The 20,595-nt window shown below is 70.2% G+C and overlaps 1 protein-coding gene and 1 long non-coding RNA gene across 3 annotated transcripts in view; one reads left to right on the plus strand and one right to left on the minus strand.

The window, feature by feature from the left end:
* The window catches only part of APBA2 (amyloid beta precursor protein binding family A member 2), a 43,141-nt gene that overhangs the window by 266 nt on the left and 22,280 nt on the right, over positions 1-20,595 (minus strand). Inside the window, exons 4-13 of one of the 2 annotated variants that reach the window (XM_079763858.1) lie at positions 17,645-17,722; positions 11,233-11,269; positions 8,452-8,597; positions 7,780-7,815; positions 6,022-6,108; positions 4,530-4,715; positions 2,979-3,158; positions 2,284-2,496; positions 1,311-1,430; positions 33-173 (exon numbers count right to left, since the gene is read on the minus strand). In XM_079763858.1, the coding sequence (XP_079619984.1) occupies positions 33-173; positions 1,311-1,430; positions 2,284-2,496; positions 2,979-3,158; positions 4,530-4,715; positions 6,022-6,108; positions 7,780-7,815; positions 8,452-8,597; positions 11,233-11,269; positions 17,645-17,722 (1,224 nt within the window). The remainder of the gene's footprint in view (positions 1-32; positions 174-1,310; positions 1,431-2,283; positions 2,497-2,978; positions 3,159-4,529; positions 4,716-6,021; positions 6,109-7,779; positions 7,816-8,451; positions 8,598-11,232; positions 11,270-17,644; positions 17,723-20,595) is intronic. The other variant, XM_079763859.1, reaches the window with a different exon arrangement.
* LOC307094805 lies at positions 155-2,790 on the plus strand. Its single transcript, XR_013813125.1, has 3 exons — positions 155-291; positions 581-927; positions 2,655-2,790. It is a non-coding gene; the product is annotated as an uncharacterized lncRNA (long non-coding RNA).

Genomic DNA, 20,595 nt, shown 5'->3' on the forward strand with positions numbered 1-20,595 from the left:
GGGAGGGGCTTGCGTGGGGCCTCGGGTCTCACCTCCCCGACCGAGTTGGACAGAGCCTGCACGATCTTCTCGTGGGCCGTGGCCACCACGCTCTGCCCGTTGATCTCGATGATGCGGTGGCCGACGCGGACGCCCCCTCGCTCGGCGATGCCGCCCCGCATGAGGCTGCAGATCTGAGCAGACAGACAGGCATCAGCACGGGGGTCCCGCCACACCGCCCGGCACGCCTGCCCCCAAGACGGGAAAGGACTCCACCTGCAGGCGCTGCCCGATGGCTATCGTCTCTCTGAGGTTGTTATGTCTTTTTAGGGATCCTCACATCTAAGGCAGGAACCCCACAGGGACCCCGCCTGTCACAGCTGGAGTTGGGGGGCAGGCTGCCCTTCTCAGAAGGCGGCATCTCCCAGCGGGAGACTCGCTTGGTGGGTGGTGGTGTGTGGGGGGGACCCGTTTAGAAAAAGCGACAACGGGGTCGTCAGGGCCTGTCTGCCAGCGGCGCCCTGTGCTTTGGGCGTAGTGAAGCTGGAAATGGAAAAGGCACTTGAGCAAGACTAACTCCGACGTCGGCAAACTTTTCCAGGGCACCTGGCTGCCTGGCCCCGTGTCAGTGGGCACGGCCGTCCCAGCGAGAGGAGAGACCGGCTGGCCTGTGGCCTGGTTACTGATGCCGTGGGCCCCGCTACAGACAGACCCCGACTGCCCACCAATGCCCCCACTTCCAGCTGGAGCCCAGGGATGAGTGACCTCACCCTGTGAAACGGGACAGACCACGGCATTCCCGACCCGCCCAGCCTCAGACAGCTCCACTTCCTGGTCCCTGCCCGGATGGACGGATGGACGGACCGGGGCCCAGCAGCACATGCAGCGATGGAACTAGACCGACAGCCACCCTCACATTCATGCGGCGCGAGTCACAGCAGCCAAGAGGTGAGGCAGGTTCTAGGGGCGCTGCCACGGCCTCCACCACAGACCCCCAGACTCGGGAGGTGCTGGGCAGCAAGGCCGCCCTGACACGGGGCAGAACCGGCCCCTCCCAGCTCGGGGTCCCGCCCGCAGCAGGCAGCGAGGGGAAAGTTCTCTGCCTTCCCAGGAGGTTCCCCTGCACCAAGGACACCCTCCCACGGCCCAGCGCAGGCCGAGAACAGGAGCCTGGGCTGCAGAGCCGGCCTGACCGGCTCCCGGGCCGCTCGCTGTGGTGGGAGCGAGTCGGGCGCTGCGGGGCCGGAAGGGGCCGCCGCCCCCCCTGCCTGGCTGTGTGTCCCGGGCGGACCTGCGCCCAGACCCTAGCGTGGCCGAGGGAGCGGACTCACAATCCCGTTCTGCACGCTGAAGCCCAGCTGGTACTTGAGGTCCGGCCGCTTGATGAGGACCGTGGTGACGGGCGGGCAGCTGACGATGTTGAGCTTCACTTGCGTCTGGTTCTTCAGACCCTGCCGAGCGGGACAGGGGTCAGGTGAGCAGGCCGAGCAGGAGGCCTGTGTCCCTGAGGAGTAAAGGCGTCACCCACCCTGACCCGCGGGCAGGGAACCCAGGTGCAGGGTGTGCTGTGGCCCGTGCCCTGAGCTGCCCTCTGCTTGGGGCAGAGCCAGGTGCCGGCCCCAGTCACCGGGGGGCCTTCCTGTGGGGACAGGAGTGCCTGGCTCAGTGGGCGTCGGCCGGTGTCCACACGAGACGGCGCCACCGAGAGCCAAGGGCAGCTCGGGCCCCGAGAACGAGACAGTAAGCGCCCAGGTCTTGGGAGGGCGGCCAAGCCTCCCCACGGCTCCTCAGGCCGGTCCTCAGCCCGGAGGCGGCTTGGGGCTGCCCGGAGCGGGTGGGTGGCCGCACACAGCCCCTCAGAGCAGTGGCCCAGCGCCCGGCACCCACAGCCGCCGGCGGGAGGCTCCACGCCACCCAGGCCGCGGGCACCACTGCCGGAGGCATGTCCCTCGTCTGTCTGTGAGCTTGCTCACCAGGCAGACACTCTGGAGGGCCAGCCCCTGGGGCCAGGCTGACGAGGGGGAGAGGTGTCCTGCACCTCGACCACGGTGGGTGGGGACAGACCAGACGGGCCACAGCGGGGCCGCCGTCCGGGGTCCCCGAGAGACCCATCCGCCTCACCCCTGTAGGCCCCCCTCTTACCGGAGACCTGCCTCCCAGGTGACCGGGCCGGTCGCCCTACACCTCCAGGCAGCGTGGGGCGGCCTGGGCTACGGGACAGCTCCGCGAGCGGAGGCACAGCCTCAGGTGGGTCCCTGGACCCACGCCTGGAGCTCAGGGGGGCGGGGCCGCTGGGGCGCCTACCTTGATGATGCCCTGGCAGGTGGCGAGGGGCAGCCCCACCAGGCTGGTGCCGTCGATGGACATGATCTGGTCGCCGATGCTCAGCTTCCCCGAGCGGGCGGCGGGGCCCCCGTTCATCATGTTGGCCAGGATCACGGTGGGCAGGATGGAGCCCCAGCCCGACTCCACCACCACCACGCCCAGGATCTCGCCCTTGTGCTTCTCCAGCTGCAGCTGCCGGGGGAGGCGGGGGGAGTGGGGCCGTGTGGGGCCCGGGGCTGCCCCCCCCCACCCCCCAGCCTCCAACCACCCTGGGAGCACAGACTCTGGACTCGACCCCGAGCCTGGTTGGCTTTTGCCTAAAAAAGTCCTTTTCTTCTCTCGCTTCACAGTCTCTCTCGGGGAGCTGCCTGCCACTCCTCCCCTCACGGCAGCCGCCGGTCCACGCGCCCCAGGGTCCCGGCTCCTGTCACAGGGGCCCCCCGTCTTCACTCCTCGTCGCTCCAGACTCCCGGGCGGAGCACCCAGCACCCAGGTCCCCTGCAAAGCGGCCTCCCGCCGCTCAGAACCCTCCGGGCTGGGAGCGGGCAGCCCAGCAGGAAGGCCCGCCGCACGGCGTTGGACGGACGTCGTCCGCGCTTGGTTCCCAGGCCCTCCTCTCCCAGCGCCGGCTCCTCGGAGGCAGGAGCCGAGGGGCATCGCGGCGGCGGCCTCACCTCCTTGCAGTTCTCCGAGTTGGAGAAGTGGACGAGGTCGTCGTTGTACATCTCCTGGGAGCTGACGAGGTCGCTGTACTCCTTCTGGCTCAGGTCCTCGGGGTTGATGCCGTTGGCGCGCAGGAACTCCTGGTAGGCCACGCTGAAGGCCTGGCCGATGGACTGCGCGATGAGCTGGGCCTGCGGGGAGGGCACCTCAGAGGGCCGCGGCGGCGCGGGGCACGGTGCCCACGGGAGCCTGAGGGGAACTGGGCCTCCTGCTGCCGGACCTGCGGGCCGGGCTGACTGCCCACCGGACGGACGGTGCGGGGCGGGCACAGCGTCAATAAAGGCAACCTGACCAGCTACCTGCTCACGACCGCGGTGACCACTGCTTCCTTCCCACCCACCCCGCCCCCAACAGGGACACGAGCCCTGGGCGTGTCCCGTCCTTTCCCCCGGCTCAGAGCCTGAGGCCGAGGGATGCCCCGGCCTGGACTCACCCGAGAGCCCGAGGAGGCCCCAGCCCTCGGAAGCCAGGACCTGCCCACCCCATGGGGTCTCCACCTTCTCCCTGCACCCCTAGGGGACAGCCTGCAGGGGCTGCCCAGCCCCCCAGGAGGCCACCCCCGCATCTCTGTGCTGCGGGCTCCCTCCCCTCTCCCCTGCCCTCCAGAGCCCTGTCCCCGACTGGGGTGGGGCTTGGACCCCGGCACACAGGGGCTCCCCGCTCCGAGGGGGCCGAGAGGGCAGGGGCAGCTGCTTGGGCCCAGCACCTTCATCTGTGCAGCTCACCTGCCCTGCCTGGGGGACCGAGGCTCCAAGAGCCACTGGTGTCCCCGTGCCGCCTCAGGGTCTCCAGGTGCTCCTCTCTGCTCGGACCCTCCGCCCGGCCTCACCTAGCGGCCACCGGGGTGGGGCCACCCTCTGGGCCCTACCCTCTGGGCAGCTGCGGGGCGTCCCCTCACCCCCACCAAGGGAGTCCTCACTCCTCCCAGGACGAGGGCACGGGCACCCACAGCTCACCTCCCTCCCTCAGGACGGACAACACGGCCACATACCCCTGCCCTCAGCCCCGCCCTCAGCCCCCTGCCCTCAGCCCCGCCCTCAGCCCCCTGCCCGTACCCCTGTCCTCAGCCCCCTGCCCGTACCCCTGTCCTCAGCCCCCTGCCCGTACCCCTGTCCTCAGCCCCGCCCTCAGCCCCCTGCCCGTACCCCTGCGGGGCCGGCACCCGGAGCCTCTCCTCCCAGGGCCCTAGGACGTCCCCAGGCCCGAGCCTCACAGCGCCCTCCTGCCCGGGCACCTGCGTGCGGTGGAAGGAGGTGTGCACGGGGCCATGTTCAATGTCTCCTCCTGGAAACCGCCGGGCCCACCGCATTTCGGGGACGTCGGCTTCTGCGAGAAGCCTGTGACCGCCCCGCCCACCCCGTCCTCGACAGGAAGCGGTCGGACGTCCCCGTGGCTCCAGGTCCCCGAGGCCCTCGAGCAGCAGCCAGGTGGCCCCCACTAGGCGCCTGGCCCCGGAGCCTGCGGGCCTGCAGTGTTGGGGCCCGCGGTGGGCGCTCACTCACGTCCTCGGACTCGAACACGTGGCAGATCATCTTGTACTGCTTCTTCCCCTCGGGGGCACCCGGCGTGGTCTCGATGCAGTCCTGCGAGGCCGCCCGCGGCATGCGCCGCCGCGCCATGAGCACCACGATGTTCCCGATGTCCGCGATGTAGGAGATGGTGCGCAGGGCGTGGTCCATCATGGTTTCCTGCAGGGAGGGCGGGTCAGGGAACGCTCGGACACGCCTGGAAAGCACGCTCCAGCCCCGGCCTGTGTGGCTCAGTGGGTAGAGCACCGGCCTGTAGACTGAAGGGTCCTGGGTTCCATTCCCGGTCAGGGCCCAGGCCCAGGCTGCGGGCTCGATCCCCAGTAGGGGGCGTGCAGGAGGCAGCCGATCCATGATTCTCATCATTGGTGTTTCTATCTCTCGCTCCCTCTCCCTCTCTGAAATCAATAAAAATACGTTTAAAAAATAAGTGGGTTTTGTTTAAAAAAACACTCCAGTTCGTGGATCCTTGAACCCGACACGCGTGATGCCTGGGCCAGACCCCTCCTGGCCTGTGCCCTGTGTCCTGCTAAGTGCCCCCTGGGGGACAGGCCCCCCCACAGCCCCCCCCGCCCCCCACCAAGCGGATCACAGCGTTAGAGAACAGGGCGGGAGAGCAGTGACTACGGCCAGGGCCAACCCGCCTTCATTCACCCCAAAAGGACACTCTGGGAGCAGGTGGCTCTCATCCCTGGGGAAGCCCGACCCGCCTGGTCCGAGACGGTGTCCCCACAGAGCGCATGCCTGGCCCAGACCCTGCCCCGCGGACGAGGGAAGGAAGCCTCGAGGCCAGTGTTCTCCGCGGGGCGAGTCCGCGGAGGGAGCCCACACCGCTGGGCCGCGTTGGGGACACGGCAGCTCCCTGACCCCACGGGTGGGCCCCTCGGCCCCTGGAGGGCCCGTCACCCCAAGGAGGCTGCACACAGGCCCCGTGTCCTCTCCCCACAAAGAAAGCCGTTTCCCAGCCTCCCCTCCTGCCAGGACACTTCTCCTCCCAGCGGTGTGTCCCCCTCGGCTGAGGGTGGGGTAACCACAGGGGCCACGTTTCCGGGAGGAACACGGGAAGCGACGGGGCGGGGGGGGCTCCCCGCACCTCCCCATTCTGGCCCTTGTCGGAGCCGCCGGGTCAGCCTCTCGGTGCCAGAGGTGTGGTCCCCCCACTTCCCAGCTCAGGGCAACGGCAGGGCCGCTTCCCACGGGCGGGCCCTCCCCAGCCCCTCCCGGCTGCTCCTCCCCAGCCCCGGCCGCACTTCACGTTTCTCAGTCGGACCAATTTCCTGCCACAACCCTCCGGTCACCCTCACCAGCACCTGGAACCCCGTGGCCACCCACACCCAGACCCGTCACCCCTGACGCCCCCGGGCAGCCAGACCCCAGCTCACAGGACCGCCTGGCCCGGCCTCCTGGGACCCGGGTGCCCGCTGCAGCCAGCCCCGCCCCGGCCACACCGGCGCCTGCGCCCGCTCACCTGCGTGTCCGCATTGAGCACCTTGATCCTCTGGGTGGAGATGAAGAGGTCCACCTCGGTCAGCGTGTGCGCGTCCCCCTCGGAGTGCTGCGGGCGGGGGCACCGTGAGGGCGGGAGCCGCTGGGCAGAGCCCGCCCGTCCCCCCAGCCCAGGGGGCGCCGCCCGCCCGGCGTGGAGCGGCTGTCGGAGGGAGAGCTGACGGAGCCCAGAGCGCGAGCTGCCGAGTGCGCTCTGCGGAGCGAGCGAGCGGCAGGGGAGGCGGCGCTTCGAGGAGGCTGAGCGCAGCATCCGGAGTCCCGTCGCCCCCACCCGCGGTCTCGGCCTCAGCCCACCTGGCCCCCGCAGGGCACGGTCCGCGCCCCGGGCTGTTTCTTGGACTCGGACCCGGGAAGAAACCGCCCAAGACGCTGGGTTAAAACGTCAGCGTTTTCTTCCGATGGGAACCGTCACCGTCATTCACCCCCCGCCCCCAGCAGGCTGGGCCCCGTCTTCCAAAAACCCCGAGGGCAGCACAACCCCGAGCGGCCGGCCGAGCGGCCGGCCTGCGTGCTGCCCTCGCCGTGACCTGGGACAGGCGGGGACGCTGTCACACGCGCCCGTTCTGTCACCTCCTGGAGCACGCGTCACGGCCACCGGCTTCGGCCACCTGCCCCCGGCCCCGTCTGTGGCCCCATCACGGCGGAGGGGCGAGGAGGCAGGCGCCCGCTTTGGGACGGTGAGCAGCCCTGGAGCCCCCGCGCCTGATCTTCCCGTCCGCAGGCGCCCGGCTGGGAACGCGAGCTCCGCCCAGCGCTCGGGGGCAGGTCCGTGGGCGCTTGGCCGCCACGTGCACGGCTTTCAATGCCCACGATTCTGACAACAGCCTCGGGACGGGGGAGCTGCTCTCCCGTCCGTGAAACGGTCCCTTCCCATCCAGGTGCCTTTCAAGCTTGGTTCTAGGATTTCTGCTAAAAAGTGGCTCAGTGGGCAGAGCGCTGGCCTGCCGGCTGAAGGGTCCCGGGTTCGATCCCGGTCAGGGCAAAGGCCCGGGTTGCGGGCTCGATCCCCAGTGGGGGGCGTGCAGGAAGCAGCCGATGGATGATTCTCCTCATCATGGATGTTGCTGTCTCTCCCTCCCTCTCGCTCTCCCTCTCTCTGAAGTCAATTAAAAAAAAATTTTTTTTTTAAAGAGGCTCCAGGCAGGGAGGGAGGCCTGAACCTCGTGCCGTGTAAGCTCGAGCGGTGCCAAGCAGAGCCGAGCCTCCGGGCACCGGCACAGGCTGTCCGTGCGCCGGGAGCTGTGCGAAGGGCAGGCACTTACTGAACAGCCAGGTTTGCAAACAAAGAACAAAGACGCTCCCGTCCGCACGCCTGTCACACCCCAGAGAGTCTGCAGGGAGGAGGCGTCTCTCGGGGGGCACGCGGGAACTTCTATTACCCGGGCTGAGTAAATTAAGCTTAATGAGTCTTTAGCTATCGGAACGGTTTAATTAATTCTCCACAGGAGCCCGCCTGAGCCACGTCACGTGGCCGCTCCGATGCCCCCCTTAAACACGCCTGTGTGAGGCCCAGCGTCAGCCACGTCCCAGCACCCCAACACTCAGACGGAAACGGCAGAGGGCCGGGGTCAATGCTCCCGTCGGGGGCGGGCACATCAGCGCCCGCGGTCTCATTAAGCCCGTGTCTGCCAGGAAGAGGAAGAGCCATTTGCGCGTCATCTGGGGACCCCCCCTCCCCCGCCGGCCTGCTCAGCACGAACAGCGACCCCGCGCTACCCACCGCCTTCTTCTTAATCTTAGCCGCTTTCTGCATCCTCTGCCGCGTGTGGGAGGGAAGACAGAGAAGGGAGGGCGGCAGTTACTTCCGCGTCGTGTCCACACCCAGCGCTCGGACTCCTGCCCAGGGGACGGAGCGCCCCCCTCCCTCAGTGGGCACAGGGCCCCCACCCACCCCGGTCCGGAGGGTCCTGACCCCAGGGCGAGGGCGAGGCTGAGGAGGGGCACAGCAGGCAGGGCCCCTGCCCTTTGGGGCTCAGCCGAGCGCCCCGTTCCCTCTGAGGACGGGAGGGGCTCGCCCCGGGCAGCGCACCCACAGGCCACCCGCCCGCCCAGCCATCCGCTCTGGGGCCTCGGCCTCGTCCTGCCCAGCGCGCCCGGCGGTCAGCCAGGCGGCCACCTCGCGGAGCTGCGAGGGGTGGTCTTCCTCGAGGCCACGAGGTGGATCAGACGTGCGGCCTGTTCCCCTCCCACAGGCACCGGTTCTCTCGCCACGAGGAGCCCAGGCGGGAGCTGAACGGCCGCTCGCGTTCGCGTGGCCTCTGGGCGTGGCCGGTGCGCGCGGAGGAGCAGCTGCCTGTGCCCGGCCAGCCCCGCCCTCCACGGCCGGAGTCCCCGCCGCCGGCACCCCGGGCAGCCCCTCGCGGCCGGGCCCTGCGCCCGGCCCGCCCCCTACCTTGACGCGGCTGACGGCCTCCTGGGCCTGCATCATCCGGATGTTCTTGGACGGGTTCCGCTCCGACAGCAGCTGCGTGGAGCCCAGGTAGTTGGCAGCGAAGATGATGCCGTCGATGAGGTCCTCGGGCTCGCAGGGCCCTGGAACTGAAGGGCCCCGTCAGCTCTCCGGGGGGCGCAGAGGGCGTCCTGGCCAGGCCACGGGGCGCCCCTCCGTGAAAGCCGGGCGGGTCACGGCGGGCGCCCTGAGCCCATGCTGTCCGTACTCCGGGCCACACGCAGGCACGGGAGCCCAGATACAAGCAGCGGCCACGCCGCCTCCTGCCCCACACGCCCGCGCTGAGCCGGCACTGGGCCTGGGAGCCGCGGGGTCTGAAGGTGAAGGTCGGCCCTGGCTCAGGAGGGGCCCCGCCTGCCCCCCACGGCAGCGCTCGGGGCCACTGCTCCCCTCAGGCCCTTTGGTTACAGGTGAGGTGCGGTGGGAGCCTAACCCGTTTGTCTCACCGAGCCGCGTGACCGTGAGTGAGGCGGGGAGGCTGCAGGAGGGGGCCCGGCGGGAACCTCCCGCCCACCCAGCGGCGGCCGAGGTCCAGGGTGGCGGCTGCCCAGTCACCCCAGAGGGGCCAGCCTCCACCTCCCTGCAGGGCGGCTGCTGACCACCAGGTGGCGCCGCTCTGCGCTGCAGGAACAGAACCCTGTCTGTGGGGAGCGGGGCTGCATGGCGCCCAGGGCCCCGTCCCGGGGTGGGGACGGGCGTCCCCTCCGAATCCAATTCCACTGGCGGAGGCTGCGGCCCGTGCACCTGGCCTCGGCACAGCGTGGTTGGCCCCTGGCCTTTCGGGGTCCCCGTGCCCGTGGCAGCCCAGGCCCCCAGGAGCTTCACTCAAGACTGGCCCCACCGCCCCCGAAGGACCCCAACGGCCTGGGGCATCTGGGGACGGGCGGCTCCCGGTGCAGAGGGGCCACCCGAGGCGCCTGCTCCCGGGAAGACGCGGCGAAGCCCGCCGGCCGCCCCCTGTGCTCCGTCCTCCGGGGCTGCTGCTCCTTCACGCGAGGGCGAGGGGCGCACAGCCCGCCGGCCCACCCGCCGCCCTGGCACCAGCAGGGAGAATGGGAGCCGCAGGGAGGGGCCGGCGGGCGGGCACGCAGCCCCGAAGCAGCACGCGGAGCGTCCACCCTGAGCTGAGGCCACGGGAGGGAGACAGGACAGGGTGAGGCCCCCGAGGCGACCGGTCCGTCCGTGGTCCGTGGACGACACCTGTCCTCCCCGAGGGTGAGAACGCGTCTGCACAGGACGAGGAGGACGGGGCTGGCAGGCGCCTCCCTGCCGGGGGAGCCCAGGCCTACCCACCTCCCCACCGGGAAGGGGAGGTCCCCGAGCCGTGCCCTGGACCCCGCCCGCCTCCCGCGGGGGCTGTGGGGAGCTGGGTGTGCACAGGGGCTCCCAGGGACTCCTGACCCGGGGGGCTCACTGGCCCTGAGCCCTGAGCCTGCCCCCGCCCTCCGGGGCTGCGAGGAGCGGCTGGAGCGTAGGCCTCGAGGTGCAGTCCCGCAGAGCCCACCCTGTCCCCACCCAGGAGGCAGACCCCAGACGCCCCGTGTTACACGCAGGAACGGTCCACGTCACGTCAAGTGACTTCGCCCGAGACCACCCTCACCCGCGCAGGCCCGAAGCACACGGAGCCCCAACCCGGCATGAGGACGGCACTAGATGTAACGCACACGGAGCTCCCAGGCCGACAGTCACCAACTAAGGCTCCAGGACGGCGTGCGGTGAACGCTGTGAGGGAGGACCCGGGCGCTGCCCTAGGAGCTGAAGGGGGAACCGGAACCAGCCACGGGAGGAGAGAGCTCTCCGGGCTGAGGCAGGAGCAGGTGCAAAGGCCCTGGGGTGGCACTTAGACCGGCCACAAAGTGCAAACCGCCTGGGCGTGGGCGTGGGCGTGGGGGTGCGGGCTGGCAGCGGGGACAAGCCGAGGCTACGGAGACAGCTCCAGGCAGACGGGAGGGCCCGGGGCCTCGTCCAGGACTCACTGCAGGGTATGGGGAAGTGACGGGGGGCCACATGCAGGACTCGCTGCCTTTAGACAGTGACTGGCTGCAGAGAGGCACGCTGGTGCGGCCGCTATGGAAAACAGTGTGAAGATTCCTCAAAAAACAACTGAAGGTAGAATTACCACAGGACCCAGCAATTCCATTTCTGGGCACTTATCTAAAACACACACACATGCCGGTGTTGCTCAGTGGATAGAGCGTTGGCCTGCGGACTGAAGGGTCCCAGGTTCGATTCCGGTCAGAGCACATGCCTGGGATGCGGGCCCCATCCCCAGTAGGGGGCGTGTAGGAGGCAGCCGATCAATGATTCTCTCTCATCGTTGATGTTTCTATCTCCCTCCCTCTCCCTTCCTCTCTGAAATCAATAAAAATATATAAAAATAAATACAATAAAAGCTGTTGAGCAAAACATGTTACTTTAAAAAACCACATACACACACCAAAAAAACCCACCACGAACTCAAAAGATACACGCACCCCTATGTTCTTCGTAGAATTGTAACAGCCGGGACACGGAAGCAACCGAGGCGTCATCAATGGGCGAGAGGATAAGGAAGGGGTGATGGTCACCCCCCACGGGCTCTGCAGCCTCGAGTGACCAGACGCACGGGGACCTTGCCTGGCCCGGCGCCATCGCACCCCCACGGAGAGCTTTCTCCACAAGCGCCGCAGGGGAGCCCCAAAGCCGGCACACACACTGCCCCCCAGAGGAGATTCGGTCGCTTACCAGCCACAAAGCTCGGGAAGGAGGCCGCCTTCTTTGTCTGTGGGGAAAAGACAGTGACAGCCCTGAGCAGGTGCCCGCACCAGGCTGGGGCGGGAGCAGCACAGAGCGAGCGGCTGACCCCGGCCCGGCCCCAGGCGTCGGCTCCGGGGCGGGCGGGCCTCTCAGGCACCGAGATGGCGGGAGGGCGCGTGCAATCGACTCCCCAGGGAAACCCTGCTCCCATCTTATCCTCGGAAAGGAAGGACGGGGCGCAAGAGGCCGTGGCTAACACCGGGGACCCGCAGATGAGCAGGCCCCTGCGGGAAGGGAACCTTCTGTTCTCTGACGAGCGGGCGAGAGAATGACCAGGCAGCTGTGAGCAGGAGGAAGGGGCTGGCCGGCCGGTGGCTCAGTGGTCAGAGCGCCACCTGCACACCAAAGGGTCTCGGGTTAGATTCCCGGTCAAGGGCGCGTACCGGGTTGCGGGTTCGGTCGCCGGGCCCGTCGGGGCGAGTGCAGGAGGCAACCAATTGATGTGTCTCTCTCACATCCATGTATGTGCGTCTCCCCCTCCCTTCCACTCTCTCTAAAAATCAATGTAAAAAACACCCTCCGGTGAGGACTGACAACAGCAAAGAGATAAAGAAGACTGCACAGCCCCAGCCTGGCCACGTCACCTCATCACCGTCACGGACTCTCACCCACCCTGTCACTCAGGAAAGGGGAGGGGCTTGCTCTCGGCCTCGCGGTCCTAACCTCCACTGGCGGGTGCTTGGCTGTGGTAGGGCCGTGGCTCTCCCAGGCTGACCTCTCCCCCCAGGGGCCATCGGGCGATGCCTGGGGAGGGGTGGCCGCTGGCCCCGAGCGGGCAGAGCCCGGGGAGGCTTCCCAACACCCTGCAGGGCCCAGGACGGCCCAACAGAGAACCGTCTGCCCTGAAGGCCGGCGGTGCCACTGCCGAAGCCCAGGGTGAGGACATGCCAGGTCGTGGGAGCAGAGCTTCAGTCAGACCTGGGAGCACCAGCCAGCCCCACGTGCCATCGCCGACCAGGAACACACGTGGCGTGAGCCTGAGCCGCAGGGCCAGCGCCCTCACCTCCTCCCGCTGCAGGGACCCGCTCTGTCAGCCGGCCTCCCCCGAAGGCTCTGGGTGGGACGGGGACCCACTCTGTGCGGCCAGCCTCTCCCGAAGGCTCTGGGTGGACGGGGACCCGCTCTGTGCGGCCGGCCTCCCCCCGAAGGCTCTGGGTGGACGGGGACCCGCTCTGTCAGCCGGCCTCCCCCGGAGGCTCTGGGTGGACGGGGACCCGCTCTGTCAGCCGGCCTCCCCCGGAGGCTCTGGGTGGACGGGGACCCGCTCTGTCAGCCGGCCTCCCCCGAAGGCTCTGGGTGGGACGGGGACCCGCTCTGTGCGGCCGGCCTCCCCCGGAGGCTCTGGGTGGACGGGGATCCGCTCTGTGCGGCCGGCCTCCCCCGAAGGCTCTGGGTGGACGGGGACCCGCTCTGTCAGCCGGCCTCCCCGGAGGCTCTGGGTGGACGGGGACCCTCTCTGTCAGCCGGCCTCCCCGGAGGCTCTGGGTGGACGGGGACCCGCTCTGTCAGCCGGCCTCCCCCGAAGGCTCTGGGTGGACGGGGACCCGCTCTGTCAGCCGGCCTCCCCGGAGGCTCTGGGTGGACGGGGACCCGCTCTGTCAGCCGGCCTCCCCGGAGGCTCTGGGTGGACGGGGACCCGCTCTGTCAGCCGGCCTCCCCCGAAGGCTCTGGGTGGACGGGGACCCGCTCTGTCAGCCGGCCTCCCCCGAAGGCTCTGGGTGGACAGGGACCCGCTCTGTGCGGCTGGCCTCCCCCGAAGGCTCTGGGTGGACGGGGACCCGCTCTGTCAGCCGGCCTCCCCCGGAGGCTCTGGGTGGACGGGGACCCGCTCTGTCAGCCGGCCTCCCACCGAAGGCTCTGGGTGGACGGGGACCCGCTCTGTCAGCCGGCCTCCCCGGAGGCTCTGGGTGGACGGGGACCCGCTCTGTGCGGCCGGCCTCCCCGGAGGCTCTGGGTGGGACGGGGACCCGCTCTGTCAGCTGGCCTCCCACCGAAGGCTCTGGGTGGACGGGGACCCGCTCTGTGCGGCCGGCCTCCCCGGAGGCTCTGGGTGGGACGGGGACCCGCTCTGTGCGGCTGGCCTCCCCCGAAGGCTCTGGGTGGACAGGGACCCGCTCTGTGCGGCTGGCCTCCCCGGAGGCTCTGGGTGGACGGGGACCCGCTCTGTCAGCCGGCCTCCCCGGAGGCTCTGGGTGGACGGGGACCCGCTCTGTCAGCCGGCCTCCCCCGAAGGCTCTGGGTGGACGGGGACCCGCTCTGTGCGGCCGGCCTCCCCCGAAGGCTCTGGGTGGACGGGGACCCGCTCTGTGCGGCCGGCCTCCCCCCAAAGGCTCTGGGTGGGACGGGGACCCGCTCTGTGCGGCCGGCCTCCCCCGGAGGCTCTGTGTGGACGGGGATCCGCTCTGTGCGGCCGGCCTCCCCGGAGGCTCTGGGTGGACGGGGACCCGCTCTGTCAGCCGGCCTCCCCCGGAGGCTCTGGGTGGACGGGGACCCGCTCTGTCAGCCAGCCTCCCCGGAGGCTCTGGGTGGACGGGGACCCGCTCTGTCAGCCGGCCTCCCCCGGAGGCTCTGGGTGGACGGGGACCCGCTCTGTCAGCCGGCCTCCCCCGGAGGCTCTGGGTGGACGGGGACCCGCTCTGTCAGCCGGCCTCCCCCCGGAGGCTCTGGGTGGACGGGGACCCGCTCTGTCAGCCGGCCTCCCCCCGAAGGCTCTGGGTGGACGGGGACCCGCTCTGTCAGCCGGCCTCCCCGGAGGCTCTGGGTGGACGGGGACCCGCTCTGTGCGGCCGGCCTCCCCGGAGGCTCTGGGTGGGACGGGGACCCGCTCTGTCAGCCGGCCTCCCACCGAAGGCTCTGGGTGGACGGGGACCCGCTCTGTGCGGCCGGCCTCCCCGGAGGCTCTGGGTGGGACGGGGACCCGCTCTGTGCGGCTGGCCTCCCCCGAAGGCTCTGGGTGGACAGGGACCCGCTCTGTGCGGCTGGCCTCCCCGGAGGCTCTGGGTGGACGGGGACCCGCTCTGTCAGCCGGCCTCCCCGGAGGCTCTGGGTGGACGGGGACCCGCTCTGTCAGCCGGCCTCCCCCGAAGGCTCTGGGTGGACGGGGACCCGCTCTGTGCGGCCGGCCTCCCCGAAGGCTCTGGGTGGACGGGGACCCGCTCTGTGGACCGGCCTCCACCCGAAGGCTCTGGGTGGACGGGGACCCGCTCTGTCAGCCGGCCTCCCCGAAGGCTCTGGGTGGACGGGGACCCGCTCTGTCAGCCGGCCTCCCCCGAAGGCTCTGGGTGGACGGGGACCCGCTCTGTCAGCCGGCCTCCCCGGAGGCTCTGGGTGGACGGGGACCCGCTCTGTCAGCCGGCCTCCCCCCGAAGGCTCTGGGTGGACGGGGACCCGCTCTGTCAGCCGGCCTCCCCGGAGGCTCTGGGTGGACGGGGACCCGCTCTGTGCGGCCGGCCTCCCCGGAGGCTCTGGGTGGGACGGGGACCCGCTCTGTGCGGCTGGCCTCCCCCGAAGGCTCTGGGGGGACAGGGACCCGCTCTGTGCGGCTGGCCTCCCCCGAAGGCTCTGGGTGGACGGGGACCCGCTCTGTCAGCCGGCCTCCCCCGAAGGCTCTGGGTGGACGGGGACCCGCTCTGTCAGCCGGCCTCCCCGGAGGCTCTGGGTGGACGGGGACCCGCTCTGTCAGCCGGCCTCCCCCCGAAGGCTCTGGGTGGACGGGGACCCGCTCTGTGCGGCCGGCCTCCCCGGAGGCTCTGGGTGGGACGGGGACCCGCTCTGTGCGGCTGGCCTCCCCCGAAGGCTCTGGGGGGACAGGGACCCGCTCTGTGCGGCTGGCCTCCCCCGAAGGCTCTGGGGGGACAGGGACCCGCTCTGTGCGGCTGGCCTCCCCCGAAGGCTCTGGGTGGACGGGGACCCGCTCTGTCAGCCGGCCTCCCCCGAAGGCTCTGGGTGGGACGGGGACCCGCTCTGTGCGGCCAGCCTCCCCCCAGAGGCTCTGGGGGGACGGGGACCCGCTCTGTCAGCAGGCCTCCCCCCGAAGGCTCTGGGTGGATGGGGACCCGCTCTGTCAGCCGGCCTCCCCCGAAGGCTCTGGGTGGGACGGGGACACGCTCTGTCAGCCGGCCTCCCCCGAAGGCTCTGGGTGGAAGGGGACCCGCTCTGTCAGCCGGCCTCCCCGGAGGCTCTGGGGGGACGGGGACCCGCTCTGTCAGCCGGCCTCCCCCCGGAGGCTCTGGGTGGGACGGGGACCCGCTCTGTCAGCCGGTCTCCCCCGGAGGCTCTGGGTGGACGGGGACGGGGACCCGCTCTGTCAGCCGGTCTCCCCCGGAGGCTCTGGGTGGACGGGGACGGGGACCCGCTCTGTCAGCCGGCCTCCCCGGAGGCTCTGGGGGGACGGGGACCCGCTCTGTCAGCCGGCCTCCCCCGAAGGCTCTGGGTGGAAGGGGACCCGCTCTGTCAGCCGGCCTCCCCCCGGAAGCTCTGGGTGGGACGGGGACCCGCTCTGTCAGCCGGCCTCCCCCCGAAGGCTCTGGGTGGAAGGGGACCCGCTCTGTCAGCCGGCCTCCCCCCGGAAGCTCTGGGTGGGACGGGGACCCGCTCTGTCAGCCGGCCTCCCCCCGAAGGCTCTGGGGGGACGGGGACGGGGACGGGGACCCGCTCTGTCAGCCGGCCTCCCCGGAGGCTTTTGGGGGACGGGGACCCGCTCTGTCAGCCGGCCTCCCCGGAGGCTCTGGGGGGACGGGGACCCGCTCTGTCAGCCGGCCTCCCCCCGGAGGCTCTGGGTGGACGGGGACCCGCTCTGTCAGCCGGCCTCCCCCCGAAGGCTCTGGGTGGACGGGGACCCGCTCTGTCAGCTGGCCTCCCCCGGAGGCTCTGGGTGGGACGGGGACCCGCTCTGTCAGCCGGTCTCCCCCGGAGGCTCTGGGTGGACGGGGACGGCGACCCGCTCTGTCAGCCGGCCTCCCCGGAGGCTCTGGGTGGACGGGGACCCGCTCTGTCAGCCGGCCTCCCCCCGAAGGCTCTGGGTGGACGGGGACCCGCTCTGTCAGCCGGCCTCCCCCCGAAGGCTCTGGGTGGACGGGGACCCGCTCTGTCAGCCGGCCTCCCCCCGAAGGCTCTGGGTGGACGGGGACCCGCTCTGTCAGCCGGCCTCCCCCGGAGGCTCTGGGTGGGACGGGGACCCGCTCTGTCAGCCGGTCTCCCCCGGAGGCTCTGGGTGGACGGGGACGGGGACCCGCTCTGTCAGCCGGCCTCCCCGGAGGCTCTGGGTGGACGGGGACCCGCTCTGTCAGCCGGCCTCCCCCCGAAGGCTCTGGGTGGACGGGGACCCGCCCTGTCAGCCGGCCTCCCCCCGAAGGCTCTGGGTGGACGGGGACCCGCTCTGTCAGCCGGCCTCCCCCGGAGGCTCTGGGTGGGACGGGGACCCGCTCTGTCAGCCGGTCTCCCCCGGAGGCTCTGGGTGGACGGGGACGGGGACCCGCTCTGTCAGCCGGCCTCCCCGGAGGCTCTGGGAGACGGGGACCCGCTCTGTCAGCCGGCCTCCCCCGAAGGCTCTGGGTGGAAGGGGACCCGCTCTGTCAGCCGGCCTCCCCCCGGAGGCTCTGGGTGGACGGGGACCCGCTCTGTCAGCCGGCCTCCCCCCGAAGGCTCTGGGTGGACGGGGACCCGCTCTGTCAGCCGGCCTCCCCCGGAGGCTCTGGGTGGGACGGGGACCCGCTCTGTCAGCCGGTCTCCCCCGGAGGCTCTGGGTGGACGGGGACGGGGACCCGCTCTGTCAGCCGGCCTCCCCGGAGGCTCTGGGTGGACGGGGACCCGCTCTGTCAGCCGGCCTCCCCCGAAGGCTCTGGGTGGAAGGGGACCCGCTCTGTCAGCCGGCCTCCCCCCGGAGGCTCTGGGTGGGACGGGGACCCGCTCTGTCAGCCGGCCTCCCCCCGAAGGCTCTGGGGGGACGGGTACGGGGACGGGGACCCGCTCTGTCAGCCGGCCTCCCCGGAGGCTCTGGGGGGACGGGGACCCGCTCTGTCAGCCGGCCTCCCCGGAGGCTCTGGGGGGACGGGGACCCGCTCTGTCAGCCGGCCTCCCCCCGGAGGCTCTGGGTGGACGGGGACCCGCTTTGTCAGCCGGCCTCCCCCCGAAGGCTCTGGGTGGACGGGGACCCGCTCTGTCAGCTGGCCTCCCCCGGAGGCTCTGGGTGGGACGGGGACCCGCTCTGTCAGCCGGTCTCCCCCGGAGGCTCTGGGTGGACGGGGACGGGGACCCGCTCTGTCAGCCGGCCTCCCCGGAGGCTCTGGGGGGACGGGGATGGGGACCTGTGGAGAGGAGGGGCCTGCGGACTCGGCCTTACCTCCGGGAGGTTGTTGTTGTCCACGGGCCCGTTGAGATCGGAGCGCTGCTGCTTCCGCGGCTCCAGCCCGTTGCACACCTGGAGACGGGAGAGAAGGAGCCAGAGCTGGAGATGCCGTTCGGTGCAGGCGTGCAAACAGCGAGTGTACGTAGCACGTGTGCATGTGAACGGCAGGGGTTTGTAGTGTGCGTGCACATAAATGGCATGTGTATGTAGTATGTGTGTATAAACGCATGTAGTGTTAACATCAACAGCACGTGTGCGTAATGTGTACATACAAACTGCATGTGTATACAGTATGTGTACACACAAACTACATGTGTATACAGTATGTGCACATACAAACTTCATGTCTATGTAGCACTGTGCATATAAACTGCATGTATACGCAGTGTTGTGCATACGTGTGCCCTGGGTGAGCTGCAGGGCCCCACCTGCAGAGGGCGCCTGGCCCAGGGCCACCCTACACGGGTCCCACTGGAGCCGGTTCCTTCCTGAGCTCCGAGGTAACTTCCCAGGGCCGCTGCCTGCACGTCCCACGCCGGCCGAGGCGCCCCGCGGGCTCCCACAGGCAGCACAGGGCTCCCCCCAGCCGGCCGAGGCGCCCCGCGGGCTCCCACGGGCAGCACAGGGCTCCCCCCAGCCGGACGAGGCGCCCCACGGGCTCCCACGGGCAGCACAGGGCTCCCCCAGCCGGCCGAGGCGCCCCGCGGGCTCCCACAGGCAGCACAGGGCTCCCCCCAGCCGGCCGAGGCGCCCCGCGGGCTCCCACAGGCAGCACAGGGCCCCCCCAGCCGGCCGAGGCGCCCCACGGGCTCCCACGGGCAGCACAGGGCCCCCACAGCCGGCCGAGGCGCCCCGCGGGCTCCCACGGGCAGCACAGGGCTCCCCACGCCGGCCGAGGCGCCCCGCGGGCTCCCACGGGCAGCACAGGGCCCCCCCAGCCGGCCGAGGCGCCCCGCGGGCTCCCACAGGCAGCACAGGGCCCCCCCAGCCGGCCGAGGCCTAAGGAAAGCAAGTTCAGGAGGCGCCCGGACCCTCCGCGGCCCTGCGCCCTTGCCGGGTCCGCTCACACAGACCCTGACGGGGCCGCGCCGCCGTGTCTCTGAGCTCTACCTCCCCGCGCTGCGTGCACGCACAGCTGCCCGAGGGCCGTGCTGTCTCACCAGGAGCCGACAGGCGTAGCAATCTCCAAACCCCGAAACACAACAGCCGCGCCAACAGCACCTGCTGGACAGTGAAGGTCGGTATCCCCTCCAGATTCACAGGTTGAAAGCACCGGGCGTGCAGTCAGTGACGCGGGTTTGGCGTGCGGTCGATGACGCGGGTTTGGCGTGCGGTCAGTGACACGGGTTTGGCGTGTGGTCAATGACACACATGGTAACCTTCCAGGTGATGGTAGCCAGAGGTGGGGCTTGGACCGGTGGTCAGGATCATAGGTGAGGAGGGTGGGCCTGAGGGACTGGGGCCCTGCAGAGTGGCCTCGGAGCCCTCCCACACGAGGACACGGCGCGGGCGCCATCTGTGCACCGGTCCTCACGGACACGGCCTGCCTGCATGTGACCGGGACGCCAGCCTCCGGGGTGACAGGGCACGCTGTGGTTTGTCAGCTGCCCGCTCCGTGTGCAGCAGCCTGAACGGACTAAGAGCCCACCCTCCTGGGAGCGTCCGGCTCGGGCTGGAGTCTGCCTGTCCCGGTGGAGGGAGCGCCAGGGATGTAGAGCGAGAATCTCCTCAGGACACGGATACCCCGGGGGAGAGGCGACCCGGGCCTGCCGCCGCCTGGCGCTGGGCCCGTGGCAAACGGGAGAGGCGTCCCCTCTAGGGCAGTACAAGGTCGTGTAACTCTCCCCAAAGTCCGCGGGCCGGCCCGCCAGCCCTCCCTCACCCCCCCCCCCAGGAGTCCGCATTTTCTCCAACTTCCTCCCGACCACTTGTCGCCATGACAACCACAGCTGCTACCGAGGCTGCTTCTCAGGAGATCCCATCTGCTCTCCAGTTCCCACCTCCGGGGAGGGGGCTGGCAGCCTGGACGCAGCGTCCCGAGTGGACGTCCAGGCTGCTTGAAGATGCTTCCCCCGAGACACAGCAGCCAGGCACCTCCCCAATAGGCTGAGCATCGTCCCCTGCACGAGGTGGTCAGGGTTCGATTCCCGGTCAGGGCACACGCCCGGGGGGTGGGCTCTGTCCCCAGTGTGGGGCAAGCAGGGGGCAGCCAATCCATGACTCTCTCATCATGGATGTTTCTCTCCCTCTCCCTCTCTCTGGAATCAACAAAACACACTCACACATTTTTAAAAGATATAAAACTCAGGGGCCGGCCAGGGGTCCTCTGGTCCCTGCAGCCCACGCCCTCCCGACAACCTCAGCGCCTTCAGCTGGAGCCCGCATCGGCCACCCCAACGCAGATGGCCGTGAAACATGGGAAGTGCATGTTCTAATGTGGCGGGACCCTCCCAGGGCCCCCATGGAGCTCTGAAAACAGAACGGGACCGTGTGGCCGGGCCCGGCCCCCCCGCCAGGTCCAGGGCCAGCTGCTCCGGGCCTAGGTGTGCGGGTAACAGGCACCTGCTCCACTGAACGAGCTGCTCTATCGACCCCGGCTCCGGCGGGAAAGGAGACCAGAGTCTAGCGTGTCGATGCCGACTCCGTCCGCTCGATTTCACCGACGATACGGCACGGTCGCCCCCAGCGCCGTGCATGAAACACAGTGACCAGCACACGCCCTCTGGTGCTCACGGGCGCTCACACCGTCACAGTACAGGCCTCCCGCCTCCCAGCTCCTCCTGAGTGACAGGCGTGTCAGTGCACGCGACAGCAGCTTGGCGCAAGCCCAGCACGATCCCCAGTGGACGGTCCACCTGCCCTCACACGTGACTCCGTGTCAGAGACCCGCCTCCCACCCCACCGGGGGTAGAGGCGTGATCCGTGAGGCGACAGCCTTCTCTGGA

This window comes from Cnephaeus nilssonii, assembly GCF_951640355.1.
Source record: "Cnephaeus nilssonii genome assembly, chromosome: 24".
Classification (NCBI taxonomy): Eukaryota; Metazoa; Chordata; class Mammalia; order Chiroptera; family Vespertilionidae; genus Cnephaeus; species Cnephaeus nilssonii.